This window comes from Bactrocera dorsalis, chromosome 3 (genome assembly GCF_023373825.1).
Source record: "Bactrocera dorsalis isolate Fly_Bdor chromosome 3, ASM2337382v1, whole genome shotgun sequence".
Taxonomy (NCBI): domain Eukaryota; kingdom Metazoa; phylum Arthropoda; class Insecta; order Diptera; family Tephritidae; genus Bactrocera; species Bactrocera dorsalis.
The window spans coordinates 63,889,931-63,908,925 of NC_064305.1; the positions used below are offsets into that span (position 1 = coordinate 63,889,931).

General features: G+C 35.5%; 1 protein-coding gene across 2 annotated transcripts in view; it reads right to left on the bottom strand.

The window, feature by feature from the left end:
- LOC105228518 (cyclic nucleotide-gated cation channel subunit A) overlaps positions 1-15,007 on the bottom strand; it is a 50,790-nt gene extending 35,783 nt beyond the window's left edge. Inside the window, exons 1-2 of one of the 2 annotated variants that reach the window (XM_049450938.1) lie at positions 14,163-15,007; positions 12,992-13,324 (exon numbers count right to left, since the gene is read on the bottom strand). In XM_049450938.1, coding sequence (XP_049306895.1) covers positions 12,992-13,267 — 276 coding nt within the window. In that variant the 5' untranslated portion in view covers positions 13,268-13,324; positions 14,163-15,007. Of the gene's footprint in view, positions 1-12,991; positions 13,734-14,162 lie in introns of both variants that reach the window. The other variant, XM_049450937.1, reaches the window with a different exon arrangement.
- Positions 15,008-18,995: the final 3,988 nt, after the last annotated feature.

Sequence of the window (18,995 nt, forward strand, 5' to 3'; positions counted from 1 at the left end):
AAACAGCAATTGACCGTGCGGGTCTTCCAAGACGAGCCAAATCCAATGAAAAAAAAAACAAAAAAAACCATTTTCATTATTAGGCCAGAAATATACATATATAGCAGCCCTCGTATAAGGTGTTGAAACAAAACAAAAAATTTCCAAAATTTGCATTTTTTGTGAAAACGTCGGCCATTAATACAATTTTTATTATTCTTTCTTCATTTACTATGTAGTTTATGATTCTTACTAAAGCACGTATTTTCTTCTTTTTATTTCAGATGATCCTGTAAGAAGTTCTACTGTCAACGCGGAGGTACTGTTTTTGTACAAACAGAAATTTAATTTAAAATTTTTTGATTTCCTCACGTAATATAGAATTTTCAAGTTTGCGTTGTTTTTGGAAAAGTATGTATTTGCATATAAATTAAGATAATAATTTTTTTCACTTTCACAATTTTCACTTTTTTCAATAATTTTTACTACTTGTTTTAACCATTTTTATTAATTTTTCCACATCTTTTTGAACTTTCTTGCTTTTTCCACATTTTCAATTTAATTTTTATTTTCTTCGAACTTTAAGTTTTTAAAAGTTATTTTTCACAATCTGTTCACACAAACTTACACTCACATATGAGACGGAAGCAACACGTGTGAAAAGCGTATACTCGTATATGCATAGCCGAACTACGCGATAGCCGACGCATCCGCATAGAGACATTTCCGCAAAATAAAATACTTTCCGGTTTAACAAAAAATACGCGACTGCAAATTCGAGTTAAAGCCACGCCGCGGACGGCACAAAGGACGTGAGAAAACTGAAAGTATATTTTATGGTAAGTGAGAGGCGAGAATGATAAAAGTGAAAGCAAGGGCGACACTTTCACTTCAGCTACTCCTTTCTCATAGACGCACCCCCTTTCGGCCACACGCGGCTTTTAAAGGCGGTTTTTGTGTATTGGCAAATATTAACGGGACTTTTTGTCCCCAAGCAGTCGTTTCGCATTTGCCATTAATCGCTTTACGAAAGCGGCAAGGCAAAAACAATAGAAATATGTTGATTAAATATAGTATGAAACAACAACGTGAAACTTAAGGACAGACAATTGCAAGAGCAAAACAACAAGCAATTAGAAAAAAGTATGCACACACTGTAATTAAAACAAAAACAATAATGCTGGTATAAACACACATACATACAAATACTTATATATGTCTATACATATATCCAGCTCAGTCAGCAACAATGTTTAGTGTTGCCATTGCTCTGGAATACTTTTAATTGCTGTTGTTGTAAATAAATGGCAGCCTTGCCGATCCTCTGACTTTGCTAGCCTGTCAGCATTGTCTATTTAATTGTTTGTTGTTGTCATTTGGGTGGAGTGGCTGAATGTCGTTAAACCAACTGCGGCCGTGTGCCTTTACTTGCGCGTGTTTGTTTATGGGTCTGTGTGAGTGTGAGTGTTTGTCGCTATTTACCATGTGGTAGACCATAATAACCGGCGTGCAAACTAATAAATTGCAGAGGACCGAACGTAAAGTAATGCGACAAACAAAATTGAGCAGAAACGTGCAAGAGAAGAGCATGGGATGACACGAGTAGAAAGGTCACCAACGCTATGGCTGTAAAAAAATGTGGGTGGCGATGGAGGAGTGAGCAGACAATGAACGCCGAAGAAGACATATTGAGTTAATGGATGCGGTCAGCAGAGGAGCTTTTCTACTCACACCTTCAGTTGATGGATTAGTTTCGTAAAATGCACCCACAGGAGGGTAATTCTGATGAAAATGAGTAAAAAGTTATACAAAAGACATTTTCGTGTAACTTTTACAGACATATGCCAACACTTTAAAAGAAAATAATATTTTTGTATATTTCGCAAGGTAGTACGGGAAGAGAAATTATATACAAAGGGTTGCAGCTTGCTTTTTTGAGTTTTTTCATACAGAAAATTTTTTTGGTTATCCAAACCAGTTTTTATGGGCGAAGTGACGTCATGGCAAAACGAAGGCATGCCTGGGTATTCTTGTTCGTAATATTCACGGGTCCGCAATTCGGAATATCTTTTCATCAGAAATTCTTTTCATGGTGGCGACAGCGGTCGGTTTCACAAGTGAATACATGTACATTTTGTTCGGAAATTTAAATTTTTATACTCTTGCAACCAGTTGCTACAGAGTATTATAGTTAACGTAGTTTTGGTGTAGTCATGGTAAACGTTTTTTCTTGTTTTGAACTAAAAATTTGATAAAAACTCTCAATAACTTAATAAAAGACACGCAATAAAAATGATTTTGAGCAATTTTACTTTTTTTCCTTTCTTCGTTACATATAATTTCGTTACAATAAGAATGTTCTGGCTTAGCTAATTATGTTTGACCCTTGACGATAATCTTAAGCCTTTCCTCCATCATTAATAATGTGGATATTGTTACAGCATATGGTATATTAGCTTTTTCTGACCCAATTATTTTTATGATCTATCAATGTTTATTTAATTTAAATATTTTAATAATTTTAAGGAAATATTCCAGATAGACCTGTCAGAAAAAAGTTTGATTTTCGGGTCACCCTGACCATACGTCTCGGCCATTGGTTTTATGAATTAACAGAAGATATTTATTAGAAAGCGGTGTCTACGCCAGTAAAGAAAAAGAAGATTCATTAGAAATAATTAATGATTTTTCGCAGAAGTTTGTATTGCTTTTTACCTCTACTGACTTATTATATGGACTTTACTTTTGCCTCACGCGTATGATAAACCATGTCTAGTCTTTAAGGATCAAGTGATTTATTTCATTAATATATCGTTCTTGAAAGAAAATTATTAAAATTTGCGAAGTGACTGACTTATTTATAATACAAAAACCGAAATTAATTTCATAAAAGCCAAACACCACGAAGCAAAGAGCCTAAACATAGAAGCCAGTGCTGTTAAATGTCATGTGCCTCCGAACAATGAGAAGGTGACCACTAAGTGCCTTGTCTTTATTCTTTAATTGACAAGATTAGACTCAAACGCCTGTTTTGCATGCAAATTGTGGGTACATATTAGCACTAATAGAAGCGTTTTACTTTACTACCTGCGCTGTCTTCGGTGTTTGACTGGATTGCCAGTTTGCTGCTATCAATTTTATTTGACTGCTTCCAGTCTACTTTTTTATTTTTCCTATATTTGTTGCGTGCAAAATATCTGCCACGCGTACTTGAAGCAATTAAGAAGCAATATAACTTTTCATACAATGGTCGGCAAGGCGGCATAAGGACTCTAAAGAACATAAGTAGAGTAACTGTTCATTTTTATTTTTTGCATCTTCTGTTTTCAATGTCACCGCAAAGAGTATGATGACCTTCGTATGCGTGTCTTTAGTCATCTAATTCGACCCTGAATAGAGTCGCACATCTCATTGTATTCTATGCGATCATTGCACGAGGAGGTCTTTTAGAGAGTTCTATGTTAATTACTTTCGTTTTATATAATAAATGAAATGAAATTTTTCTGCGACTAAATTGCTTGCGCGTTCTCTCTGCATTGGCGTAATGGAATTTGCAATTAACTTCGCCAATTGGGTTCGAAGGAGAAACATGTTTAGGAGTTGTTTCAAGAAATGTGTTTTGTTTCCTACGACTTTATATTGAAGATCCAAGGGTGTCTACTTATTCTTGAGAAAGATATATAGTATATTACAGGATATAGTTACCATACAAAGGGATAAGTATGTATATCTCATAAAAACTATCAATATTGTTGCGCTAATAAATTATTTTATTATATTTAAATTTATTTATGACTATACAAGTATTTTAATTTCGTATTTATTATATGTATGTATATAAATATGCAAGTATGTCGAATGAAAAGCCACAAAGTGTAGTTGTATAAAAGGATTCAATTCCACTTGGATTTTAACGTCACTGGTATCCAATCTTCTCTCCAGGCGCACGCTGATGTGTCAATTTATAGCCACTTTTCTCCACTAACTTTTATCTGTTCAACTGCAGCGACTATTTTATTTCATTTTGATTCTATTTTCATTTCTGCTAAATGAAATTTTAACTCTCAGTTTCATATGCGGTTAGAATTTATAGCGCTTTTGGGGTAATACTAGTTTTAATTTTATAGGTTAACTAAAGTTTTAGTTTTCTATTTGAGAAATAATATATTAGCTTAAAAACGTAACAGCTAAACAATTATCTGCCAACACAATAATTATCATATGAAATCCAACTGCACTGCCCGTTTTTGTGTTGGCAAGTTGGTTTGTAGAGAGTTGTAGAGATGTTGTTTTAGGAAAACTTCCAGAGAAGAAGTTGAAATGAACTAAAGTCATTTGAGATTCATGAAAGTCTTGAGAAGAGGTTGGAAAGAAGACTAAAGTCATTTGAGATTTAAGACCATGACCATTTATACGTAAAGTACGAAATTTGAGAATACTGAAATATAAAGCTAAATAGGATGATTGAGGCCACTAATAATTCCACTTGAAGAACCTGGGACACCTGTTCGTTGTAATGCCCGGTACTCTTAGTACCAATTCGGCGGGTTTGTAAATAGTATGGCAAGCGAAATGCTCAAATTTTAATCTGGCGAAAGTTGTAAAGAGGAGAAGGAAGTTTCTAGAGAATATTTCTTTGACAAGTTGTGGCTTCCAAAATCTTTAGCCTCACCGCATGAGTACTAATGGCACAGTATCCAGTTAGGACACCCATCAGTTGAATTGACCTTTTACTTACCACTTTAAGTCAGAAGGCTTTTCAAACTAAACAAGGCTTTACAATTTTTAACGATGACCAGACAACCCGACAAGTTTAATATGAAAGTAGCTTCAGGCTCTGCTAGTGAGGTCATACACTTCTTGAATAGCACTGAGCTCAATGTCAGTGTGGTCAAGGCTTGTATAGCAGCTTTACTATCGGAATGGATTCAAAGTTCCCTAAAAAAGCCGCACTTCGGTGGAGTACATCTGCTGATGGTTGCCACTTCTGCTTAAAAGACACTACAGTATATGACAGTATAAAACCCCCGTCAAACGTTCCCCTTGAGTTTCGATGCATATGGGAAAAAGCTCACTGCGCCACTAAATATATAAATAAAACATATTTATACTAATAGTACGTATGTACGTTAACATATGGAGTAGAAACTGCACATTTTATAATTGGATTTTTTACTTTCTCAAAGCTCTGTGCTTAAGGATTCGAAAATTGAGTTTCCGACTTTGCAAAATCAATTTTCATAAGTACTTATAAATATATATGTATTGGAGTGTACACAAGATGAGAAAGCATATTCTTATATATACTTGTATACGTACTCATATGTATATCCATTTAAAAAACCATATGTTGTTAATTTTAATATCATACTAAACTCATATCCAAGTAGAAGTGCAGAGTAATAGAACTGCAAAAACAGTCTAACACTTTTAATTTATTTAAGTTGCTAATTAAATTCTAAACCATTTGAAGTATAAGTTAAAATGTTATGCATATTCATATTCGTCTAATTTATTATCTATGATGACGTAGAAGAAAGGGTGCTACTAATAGCTTGCAAGTGAAGAATACGGATAAAAGGGAAGATGTTAAAGAATGTAGCCGAAGAAGCTCATGACGGAAACAAAAATGGAACGAGGAAGAACATCAAAGAGTTGGCTTCAAAGTATTCTCGAGAATGACGAACGCTTTCAATTGCAAAGGAGTTTCTATATAATCTACAGTTATTTAAAGTATTTCAACCATTTACACATCATTGCGGGCAGTGTTGGAAACCGACACGAAAGAAAAAACCAAAACTGCGAACATAAAGATTATTTTATAAGGCATACAATACATATGGAAATACATAAGGACAATCATACTTATACACACGACGAGCAAGTAGTAGAAAGACCAAAACGAAAACAGTTTGCAATTTGAGGTCAAGTACTGAAAATTTTTTGAGAGCCAATTAAACTATAGCAATTTCAATGTGCAGCCGCTGGAGCATTCAGACGACAACTGCAACCACCAACAACTCAGACTATGTGACGCTATTAAATGCTTGGTTTAAATCATAATTTCCGCAACATTCATCTGTTAGCACTGGCATGAATGTATGTCTGCCATTTACATTGCTCCTATTTAATTTCCTTCTTTCTTAAATTTCTTCCTTACAGCCACTTGTGGCTGCTCATTTAGCAGCAGCATCCTTAAGATAGAGCAGGTCGCCACTATTCTTCATAGTTTTGTCAACTCGTTTGTACTTCATTTTCTCACACGTATGTTTGTGAGTATGCTTAATAATTTCAATGCAAATACATTCTTCTAATCTTAAGCTCTTATAAATGTTTGTTTTACGGTAGGCCGCCCTTTAATAGTTTTTAAGTGAGTTTCGTGAAAATTATTTTTACAAAGTAGGACTACGCAACTTTAAGTTCTAGAAATGAGGCAATCTTCTTTCTTTAATGAGAAAATGGGTTTGAGTGAACATAGTGGCATAGCTAGAGATAAACGGCCTCAATTTGTTTTATACTCTTTCATTTTGCAAGGGAAGGAAGTACTTTCAGGTACATAAAGCCTGTTAGTTATATAGGGCTTAGGGCAATTTTTTACCCGAATTTATTCTATATAACCTCAAATAAGCACGTTCTCTCAATTTTATTAAGATAACTCACATATTAGCCGGAATATCCAATATAATGTGACCCGTATATCAGTGCTAAGGAAGTATTTACAAGATTCAACCCATTCTCTCCGCATTTCAGTTATATGTCTCACACAATCAAATCCGAAAAAATCAGATGGAATTTAAAAATGTGTTATAGAAGACTTAGCTGTAGTCTGGTTCGCCCTTTTTCTTACTGTGAAATAAAAATACCAGAAGAATTCCAAATGCTCAATTTAGTTTAAAATAGGTCGGGAGGGTCTAGAGATAAAATGTTGACCTCCTTTCCACGAAAGTCCTATCATATCATCTTGGGGGTAAAACGTAATATCTCTGGCGTATTTAGTCATTGATTTATCGCACTTTTCACTCGGATTTCAACTCGCCTCGTCATCCTAGCTTTTATATCTATATATATATATATATATATTGTCCAATATCTATTTCGCTTAGTTTTAGGTGATATAGTGTATACTATACAACCGTTAAGTGAATAAAACTATTATACTCTGTACCAATATGTGACAAGAGACAAGTTAGAAAGCCTGTTAACTTCGGCTGTACCGAAGCTATAATACCATTCGGAGAAATATTCCTTATACCATAAGAATTGTCCTAGATAATAATCCATATTAAATTGTGTGAATATATCGTCGCAATTAAAATATACTTAAATTCAATCGGTCAGTTTTTATGACAGCTATATCCTATAATGGTCCTGTTCAGAATATAAATAAAACAAAAAAATGAATATCAAATCGAGAAAGAACAGAAATATGGTTGGCTGAAGCGAAGTTAAGTCCGAAGAATATAAATATAACTGATAAGATTTAAATTCCTTTAAATTCCTCTGAATTATCATCAATCGTCATCAATCGATGAGTCAATTAACCCCTAAAAGTAAATTAAAGAAGTGGTTTATAAGCTAACCTTTCATCTTCCCAATAACTCACACGTGTCCCCTAATTACACCTGTGGAAATTTTCGATAGCAAACATCGGTCGCAACAAAACAAATTGGTAGAACGTGCGCCTTGACAAATTCACTCGCCATGGCAACAACAGCCTGAAGACATCAATTCGCAACACTCTTCGAGTTAATGAACATTTCTCAGAAGCATTTAATCTTCATTTGGAAGCTGACATTTATTATTTCTTGCCATTGGTCTACGCTGTTCGACTAAAGACTTACAATTTCATTGAAATCTTTGTCAACGCAGGTAAGGCAAATGTTATTTCGCAACTATAAATAAATTAAACATTTATAAATTATCATTCATGTTATGAGCAAATGCGGGCGGAAATGAAGGGTGTGTCCACTTCAATATTATTGGCTATTATCGGCTGACACTGGAGTGCGGTTGCGCACACACATACTTACCTTCGCAGTAGTGGCGAACAATTTACTGAGGTCAATTACACTGTTAATCGTATTTCAATTAAACGTTGAACATAACAGTAAATACTATTAAGGTCAATAGTCAGTGGATGACAACATTTATAAAATACGAGTCCGCCTTGTCACGCTTAGTGCTATCCACTCATATGTCTACATATGTGTAGTCGAGACATTTGCGTATGTGTTTGTTGTTCACTCAGCAAGGGCGAGAAAAGTGGAGATTTAGAGACCAACCGAGTAATGGTATCTAGCACTGGCTTTAAGTGAAGCGGAAGGTTTATTTCACTACCTTTTTTGTTTAAATGGTAGTACTATTCCAGAAAAGTTGACAGCGACACTGAAACTATGAAAACCTCTCATTTGTTTAACATACACTGATAAGGACTTTGCTACTTTAATTGCGTTGAAGACCATAAAAACTTACTTGAGTATTTTTACTGCAAAATGCATGCACAAATCAAAGTAAATGTGGATTCGGAGAACGCTTATGAGTAAACACAGTAATAAATGTTATATATAGTAGAGACCATATGTTCCATCTAGGAACTACGGGAAAAAAGATATATATAGAGGGGATTGCATGCGTTAAACTTCTGTACATAAACATTTTTCCAAGGCGCAGATGTTTATGTGGTGATCTCCACTCTACACCGATCAAAATAAGGCATCATAATTACTTAATTGTTAATTACTTATTCGTACTCTACTTTTTAAGTTTCCCATTCCATGGAATTTCTCCGAAAACTTAAGCATGTAAAAGACTGTTCATCAAAAACCAACGAATTATTCGAATGTGTCTTTAAATCGCTATCTCCCATGTATCCCCTAGTACCGCATCACCAACAAATATACTACTTCTACTTATTCGTAAACCAATGAAGGCGAGTACGTACATTATAGCGGGTCTACAAGAATGTTTTTCTAAAATAGCCCATATGCAGGAAATATTCTACGGAACATTCTGAACAATTTTGCTTAAAACTAAGAGTTTAGAACCGGTTCCGCACCAGCGACTTTTTTGATGAAGTCTACTTTTTTGGGATTATAAAAATTTCTTCGTCAGTGAAATTCAATACATATATGCATTATAATATTCTATTAATAATTTATCGAGTGGTTAGATTGGATAAATATATCATATATCCCCCATATAACCGATTATTCTTTAGAGACACATTAGTTGTACTCGAAGCCCAGTACAATAAAAGCGTGGAGTTAAAGGCACAGGATTTTGAAAGAAACTTTTCTATACATATGATATATATTTCTTTAAATATGACTTGAGTCGATTGCAGTGAAAGAAAGAGATTCGCAGAAGTTTCATGTATTATTCCGATTAAGATCATTAAGAAGTGTATGAAAATGGTTTCGGTAACATTAATTCATGATTACGAAGAAATAACGTCAACTTATGCTGCCCCAAGCGAACGAAGTAATTTATCTTGTTATTAACCCAGATAGAAGGCTTACGTGGATAAAACATATTTCTATTAAAAAAAGAAGATAAGAGCTGCAAATTTAAATTGGAGTTTTAATAAACACTCTAAACTTAGCCTAGACCAAAAGTGCTTTTCAGAAATGCTTAGATGTGTGACATTCAACTGTGGAGTACGACCTGTGCAATTTATATTGATATAATACAAAGGGGTTCCATTTCGAAAGTGCTTAGAACAATCACTTATTCGCCATGGTACATGCGCAATGAAAATATCTATCAAGATCTTGGTATTTCTATGTGGTCTGATATCGAAGGTTCTGCCAAACAAGCAGCAGGGAAGAAAAGGATAAGTGAAAATTTTCAGATCGATACCTCAAAAACTGACATCATCATCACAAGATCATTCACCTTACACGTTTAAGTCAAAATTTAATAGCATTTAGCATTTGTAGCATGCAAGTCACTCTGTCTATATAAAAAAGTTACGAATACTCCGAAGTGCCTATGATATTCACAACGAGTTAATTAATTAGTTATGTGTATGTGCGGTTGTGTGTAACGTTAACTTCTGTTTTATGATAAGTAAGCATTTATGCAAATTATATGGTAATAATGCCATTAAGGGTAACAATAGCAACATAATGCATTAAGTCACACTGGTCAACCCACATCTGAATTATACCATATTGTATTTCAGGAAATTAAGTGACAGGGGACTCGTTGCGCTTATCACCGAGACATCTATGTTTATATGGAAATCATCAACCTGCAGATGGCGCGAAAAGAACATTGGTGAAAATTGTTGGAAAATCCATTGAATTTACTGCCAAAGGATTTAAATCAACATTAACAAAAAAATGTGATCTTGGGAAAATTTCATTATTGAAGTGGATGGCAAGCCCTTGCATATCAAATGGAAGTTCCTTGTGTACTATTATACCTAAATTACAATGGATGTTTGGAAGGCATGACAAGTAAGCAGAATAACATCGATTCACGTAGTTTATGTCAATTCTTCTGAAAAAGTCATCGTATTGCTAAAAGCTGGGTCGTACTAAGACAAATCCGAAACATCGACTCCGTTCGACCAATCTGAGGCAAACTAAACTACCAACCAAGTTAGTCAAGCTAATATCAAACAAAATATGGTATCTTTTAAGTTGAGACTTGTGAACAGACTCAGCCGTTTTTAAATAAACAGTGAAACAGTTCTTAATTATACCCTAAGCAGGGTATGTATATTAAATTTACCTAGAAGTTTTTAACACCCAGAGGAGATGATTAGCATGAAGAGTTAGGTTGATTTCATAATGACAATCTATCTGTCAGTCTGTATATACGCGAACAAGTTCCAAATTTCCTGTGATATTGATCTTTAACACATGTCTTTTTAAACTAAAAAGCTGCTCCTTTGTCGAAACTGCTGATATTGAAACACCATAGCATCTTAGAGGGAATATTTTACTACTTTTAGCAAAAATAAATATCTCGAGCATGTGGTAGATTTATGATCCACTTGTATGTTGTTGTGCCGCATTTTTCATCCGCTCGAAGTTCGGAATTCAGAACGGTTGATTTTCTTGCTTTTATGTCAAATAAACTCGACATCACTGTAAATATACTTGTATATAGCTTTCACAGCATAAAACCACTATTTACTATTTATTGCTGAAAACTGAACAAAGAAAGCGACTAATTGCATTAAAGAGCACTTAAGAACAAGTTTCATTGAAGAGAACACAAAGATTCTTGCACTTAGGTATGATTTTGAGAAAGAGCGAAACACTCGAAAATGTGGCAAATCCAAGACAATGGTAAACTAAAACGGCAAAGGGGCAAACATAATATCAAATTGCCGTTAGAAAATGCTTTGGTGAAAATGCACTTGAGGCTTTTGTTTTAACTTTTATTTTGGGTATTTAGCTGTCTTAGAGTTGTGAGCCAATATCTTGCTCGTACTATTTTTGCTGTATCTGCGATTATCGGGAAATATTATGTAAGTAAGTAATTTGCGGCATTTTGCGTTGGTGATATTATCATAACTGGCCACTAACGATTTTTATGTTGGGTAAAATTCTATTTTTTGTGGGTGACAATTTTGACTGTATGCGAATGCGTATATGTGTAAGGGCCGCTGGCTATTTTTAATGAATTAACGTGTTGTTAGGGCTAGAGCTTACCCTTTTTAAATCCATCATTTGATATTATTGAGGCGTTGATTTAAGTATTGTCCAGAGTCAAATTTGTGGACGAAGTAAGGGCATGCGGTGGTTATTAATACTGCATGACTTTTCCTTAACGTGCCTAATAAGAGGTCTGCTCTTTACTTGCTGTATGTAAACCAAATCTTTCGAATTTTATTTGTTCTATCTCTCCTCAGAATATTGTAAAATGTAGTTGAAGAGTTTGTGAACTTTCGGATTTACATCGGATTTTGAAATATTAAAAAAATATTTTGTTTATTATATAAATTTTTTTAAGTCCATGAAATGTCTCGAATACTTGGTCAAAAATTTCAAGACAATCGCAATGAAAGTATAGGAGACAGAATCTTGAAAGAGCGGCTCGACAGGCTGAATCGGTCGGCTACTTCAATCTTTGACCGTATTTTTCTCGAAACATCGTTTCCATCGAATTTGAGGTGGTCACGGTTTCTCAGAAACTAGTAAAGAGATATTATTGAAATATTTCATAGCTTTTCTAAATAGGTTGGCTTCGTGATTGATAGAAAATTTTTTTTTACAATGTATTTTTTAAGGCAATTTTTGGTAAAAATTATTTTAGTTCATAATGTTTTGTTTGCACTTTCGTCAAAAATTAATTTTTTGTGTGCGAGTCCTTCGATTAATCACGTCATTAATCATTAATCAAATAATGATCTTTGATATTTTCCATTATGTAATGTGTAATACAGTGTTGTGTAAAGCAAAGCTTAAAATTTGGAACACAATACCTTTATATAACTGGCCGATAAAAATCAAGAGTAAGGTACTTTTTCTAGCCTTAATCTGAACTGAAGGTTCTTCCTATCAACCAACGTGGGTAGAAAGAGCCAGCAAAATATTTTCCGTTGGAAATATCTTTTTTTTTTTCTGATTTACTTATACATAAAGCTGATAGAAGAAATAAAACTGTAAAAGATATTATAGCTTGGCTGCGTTTTTTCTTGTTTTAATTACCTATGATTGTTCATCAGTTGTTTCTAGTGATATGTTAAGGAATAGTCACTGCCATCAACTCAAGTACAAAAACTATTTTATTTACAAGATTTTATTGTTATTATTATTGTCTTTTTTCAGTAATATTTGGCTTAATCGAATAAAATTGATTCCTCGCGTTGCTATGTTAAAAATATTCTTTGTGATTGAAGGTGTTATTATTATTATTGGTGAAGTATGCTATGTACAAGTATATAATACTTATAATCTTTATACGAACTGTATATATAGATCCACTCCCCAAGAATAACCATGTGGGAACGTGTTTTCTTTTTAGGGATTCAAAAGTGACATTGAAAAATGCTTACCTGTGACATCCGTTTGCCACTCTCCAGCTCTAGATAATCCTCTTCGCCGCTTTCATCCTCCACGCCACTACTCAACGCACCAGCGTCATTGCGACCACTCCCACTTCCTCTTCCAGCAGCGGCACCTGACGAAACGCCAGCGTTCTCCGGCTCAGCGAAGGATTTCCTCCTAGCAGTGCGAAGGCAACGTCGACGGCGCTCCACTTCATCCACCAGACCAATGGCATCCTCCTCATCGCTTGCCTCCATTGAAATGCGGCGCGGTACCTCAGCCATAATTTCGCCGACATGGTTGGCAATTAGACGCTTACGAGCCGTTTTCGCTTTCGCTCCCTTATACACGAATATGTGAGTGTCCTTGTCCACGGCAGCGGTGAGCGGCGTACAAGGTGAGAGTGGCGAAAAGAGACTGGTGCCATCTTCGTCGATTGTCGCCGTCGCATGGGCGACGTGATGTTGGCTGCTGTGGTGTGGCGGCAGTCTATGCAACGCCGTTGCGGCAGCGTGTGTGTGAAATGGCGGCGGACTGGCTGTGGAAGCGGCGCTGATGCTTGCGCTTGGCAAATTGGCGTCAGCGGCCTGGTTGCTGCTGAGATGGTGTGATTCGTAGTATGGTGTTGTTGTTGTCGAGGTATGTCCATAAGACGTATAAGCACCGGGCGGTAAAGTAGAGCTTGCTGATGAGTGCAATGGTAGCACATTATGGCGAGCGGTGGAACGATATGGCATTGAGCGGCCGAGGCTGTTTTCGAATGAAATTTAAGAGAGTGTGAAGAATTTTGAGAGGTTAAGAAATATTTTTTATTAGCAATGAAATTGAAATAGACTTTATATTTAATGTGTTGGAATGAAATGCCTAAAGGTATGCTATAAAGATATCCTAAATGTATACCTTTTTAAAGAATTTTTATAAGACTACCCTTCATTTAATTTTATGTTTTATTGCATCAAAGGCTATGCTACTTACATTAAATAGGCAAAAATATATCAACACTAATATTTCCAAATATTTATATCTACATTTTAAATGGATTTTAGAGCTCTAATATTTAATTAGCCGCTTATAAGTATGCTACATTTCAGGTTAGAATCATCGAGAATAATATAAGTGCTCACAGTATATGAGCATACTTCCTGTCCCTTATATACTATTAGCTTTAGTGTGACTTACTTGTAACCATATTTCGGTGATTCACTTTCATTGCGACGCCTCGAAGCAGACATCATCATATTCGCCCGTTCTCCACGGCTTGCGGCCATCATGTATGTCCACATGATGATAAATCATGACATTCGGAAGCGTGAGAATGTAGTTCCACTTTTGTGTCTGTTTGTAAGTTTACTTGTAGGTGTAGAAATGGTTAGTTTTAACGTACGCAAATGCACTATTTTTTCACTGGTTTTGTGTATGTTTATTTGTTTCCTTCGGCCCAAAATAGAAGCCGTGTCCAATTTGTTATCCTGCACTAAAACGTGAAATTACAAAATGATGGACCTCTACAGTATAACACTTCTGTTAGCCTGTCGCACTAATCGGATTTAAGCGTATATACACTCAAAAAGCATGGAAACTCAGTTGCAAGGGCAATAACCATCGAATACAGTGTAGTCAAATGATTTTTCTGCTACGCACGCACGTCACGACTTCTGGTAAAGCCACAATTTTATAAAGAGTTATTGTTTTATAAACGATTTTTAAAAAATTTTTGCGATTTTATTTTGTTATGAAAGTTTTAACACTTCTTTTAATGCACCACGCTTATACTACCTTTCATTTCAAACTGTTTTCAAAACCATTACTCAGTTATATACACAATACATTTTTAAGGCTATTTGTGGTTCACCAGCATTTAGCATTTTTTTGCTTTTCAACTTTGTTTTGTTTTCGCCATTCGTATACGCACACTTTTCGTTATCAGTTTTTAGGCGCCGACAGTTTGTTGGCTCACTTAGCATTCATTTCCCCATTGAGGCATGTCAATTACCTTAATAGCACTGAAAATAAACGGAAAGGAAACACCTTGTTAACACGTGCAGGCGTACATATTTACTTAAAAGCTAAAGCATATACAATTAGCACTTACACACATATATAATATATATATGCACATTAGTATATTTACAATATATACCAGAAATTAAATGTTCATTGAATTTTTTCGCAAATAAATTATGCCCAATGTCATCTTGGTTGAATCCCCTGTACAGCTATTTAGAAGTCAAGTAAAAAATTTCAGGTTCACTGCATTGGGGTGAACGGCACACCTTGAGCGGGCATGACAGACAGAAAAAACCTAATTAAGCGGGATGATTATTAAAATATTACCTAAATAATAAACAAATGATTGGCCAAAAATACAAAAATTTTTGGTCTTTTCTACTGGAATGTTAAGGAAAAACGTATACATTGACTGAAAAGATATTTTTTAAGCGCATGTTTCCTAAATTGATCCTAATTTATCATTTTCGAAAACATCAAAATTGTTGAAAAATATGATATTCCAAATACAGTTTGTGAAGTAAGAGCGTGGTCGTGTTAATTTATAAAAAAAATTATTTTATGAAACTTTCGTATTTCTACTTGCATATATGTATGTACATTGTACACATTACAAACAATGATGCAATTTGGTCAATAATATATCCAGTTGCCATCGGCATCGATAATTGCCTGGCGTCTCTGAGGCATGCTTTCTACTAATTTGACGGCGTATTCTAGTGGCTAGGATCTCCAGATCCGACGAATTTCGTAAGACAACTGCTTCAAAGTGTATGTGCGTTTTCCGCGAAGCTTCTGTTTAATATATGCCCACACATTTTCAATAGGGTTTGCATCGGGCGACTGCGACGGCCTATCCAATGTAAGGACGCCAGATTGAGTTTTCCGCTGAGTACAGAGCTTGCTGCGGTGATCAGGATCGTTGTCCTCCTGCAGAATCCAATCTTCATTTTTCCTGATGAACCTTTTTTAGATTTTTATCATTTTTTCGGCATTTAGGTTGTCAGTAAAAAGATAAAAAGTGCCGCCCCTAAGATGCACCTTTATTCCATGGTTTAAGGTCCGCTGAACAAGCCTATTGGTGGAAGTTGACCAGGCTCGCGTAAGTACAGAACGTGCCCATATAGAACATTCTTCAGTAAAAATGACAATTTCACTATCAATATTCTCATGCGCTCCAGCGAGTCGCTTTGTCACAAGTTTTTACTCAACAGAGGCTTCTTCATTGTGTTGCACCATTTCAGATCATGAGTATGAAGAAGGGTTCAGATAGTTTTGTAGGATATATCTAAACCTTTTGCCATTAGTTTTGCTTGTTCTTGCCGCAATGTTAAAGCAGGATTCCGCTAAAATAGAGTCACTATTCCGTTTTCATCTTTTTTGTTCACTTTTCCTATCGAACCACGTTCTGTTAAATCGTCGACATTTTTAGCCACTACATATAGCTGTACTCGTATCCATTTCTGTACAAATGCCTCCGACTTTCTCATATATTTAGCAGCCATTGATTGCGACAGTTTGGGACCTTTCGGGTGGATGCAAATGACACAATTTCGTGGCGCGACGCGTACTTAGCACTCATGGCGTGATTCTCTTTCAAAAGATCAACGGCAACTGAACCTTTGTTGGCAATGCACCGAGGACAGAGCTTCCCTCTATCGGCTCGCGAAGGAATTAAAGCGAAATCTTTTATTAACTGTCGGTAAAGTCGACTACGCTCTTACTTGACGGACTGTAAGGGTGTTTTTTTAACGTTTGGTTTTCAGTGAGGCAATACTTTTTCATAATAAGTCTTTTTTTGACAGCTGTTACCTTGTTTATACTCAAGTTGGCTTGCCATTTCATGATGATCTGGTTTACTTTGCTTGTTTGAAAATGAACTCAAGACGAGTGGTCATGCATCCAGATTTTAGCACGGAAATTTTGTTCAGCAATGAAGCTCAATGCTGGTTGAATGCGTACGTTAATAAATTGGATGATAATAACCCGCAAGCCATCGTTGAGAAGCCGTCACAACCTAAAATATCACAGTTTGGAGTGAATCATTGTTCCATATTTTTTCAAAATTGAAATGGACGGATTGATTAACGAATTTTTTGTGGACGACGAAACAATCGATTTTAAAAAGGAAACTTTAAAGAAACATTATCCCAGCGTGTGGACCTGTGAGAGCAGCAAGATTGTGCGGTTTCATACCGCTTTGTTATCGATAATATCGTAGAACGGAGTTGTCAACTTGATAAATTTTTAAACTAAATTTCTCGAATTGTCGCTTATTTAGCTTAAATAACTTTAATATCAAGCTTCCATTTTCCCTACTCAAATAAATTTCACAATCCTGCATATATACATTTAACTACACTTACAAACATATTAATTTGGCATAACGGACTGCCACTTGAAAGACTTACGCAGCGCGCCCAACAATATTCGCGATGATGTGACAGTCAAGAAACATTGCAAAAGTCACGTTGCATAAAGCAAAATCGTTATCCATGGCTCCACTATGTGTGGAAATACACTTGAAGCACTGTTATTGCTTTGCATATGAGTGTGTTTGTACGGTGAGCCACCGTTAGGCAATAAATATTGTCATAGGTCAGTCAATATCTGAACTGTGTTTTGTGTGCTTAGGATGTAATATTGCTGAGTAATGGAAAGCAGAAAATGTGTTCCTCAAGAACCTTAATTGTCATTAAATGTATCGTTGCAATGGGAGTTGAATTGTGTTACTGATGTCCTAAACTCAACTAAAACTTCCGAATAATTTCAGCAAATATTTGTTTAGAATGTTTACAGGGACATACATATGGAAAAAGACACATATTCTCAAAGTGTTTCATTATGTATTCAGCTTAATTACCGTAGTAGTTGTTAAAAACAAATAATGAAGTGCTAATTTCGGGTGTAAACGACCATGTCATACTCTTGCAACTTTCAGCATCAGAGCCAGAAAAACACCTTTAGATGCATAAGGCTTTCTAATTTTATTCAGATAACTAATCTATTTACCGATATATGTGGTATAAAGTAAGCTAGAAGTTCGAAAATCTTTCTTTTAGGTATGTGGTCTAAAGAAATTATTGATCCGATTCAATCTATCACCTTTGTCATACAGGCATATTATTATTAAGAAAGGCTTATTTCCCAATTTCTATAACATATCTCACAGAATGGCCAATATTTTTCATAAAAAGTTCACAATTAGAACTTTGATCCACAAATTCAATGTCCCGAGATATTGGGTAACAAAATTGGCCTACTTTAAGCGCACTATTCGAGGAAAGTTTTAACCCGATACATTGAATAGTGCCTGATTCGCATATTGGAAAGTATGGGGACCAGATGGTATTGAAAATTGGATTATGGTTGAAGTAAGCGTGGTTGTAGACCAACTTCATTTGTTTTCGGCCTGGAACATAGAAATGTCAAGATAACATTATATACCAAATTTGGTTTATATCGGTTGAGAAGGTCGTGAGGTTAGGGTTTTCACCGAAATGCGACAGTGCCACGCCCATTGACAATTTCTCAGTGGGTCCAGAGATATGGCTTTTCATCGAAATGTGCGTGGTGCCGCCCCATCATCCATTTTTGACCCCGGTTCCTAAAAATAGTTTAGCATCACTAGAGATGTAAAATGTATTGTCTTCGGCTCATTTATTTATTGATTTATCGCACATTTAGCATTTTTAAAGAGAAACCCTCCTTCACCCGATTTCATCCAATTTTACGAAAGGGGTTGGGGTGCCAAAGTGATTTGTTCTGAGCGGCAAAAAAAATATTGATGAATAATAAAATATTTTTCATTTCACTTAAAGTTTCCAGGGACTTTTTGTCACAATGTGGATATATTGGGTTGTCAGAAAAGTCCTGCGGTATTTTCGCTAGTTGGCGCTGAAAGCGCGTAGTTCTAGTTTTATTCGTCGCATCGGGTCATGCTATATCTTTTCGGAAAGCTCATTTCACGCGCTAACACGTGTTTGATTGATTGTCGTTTCTTTT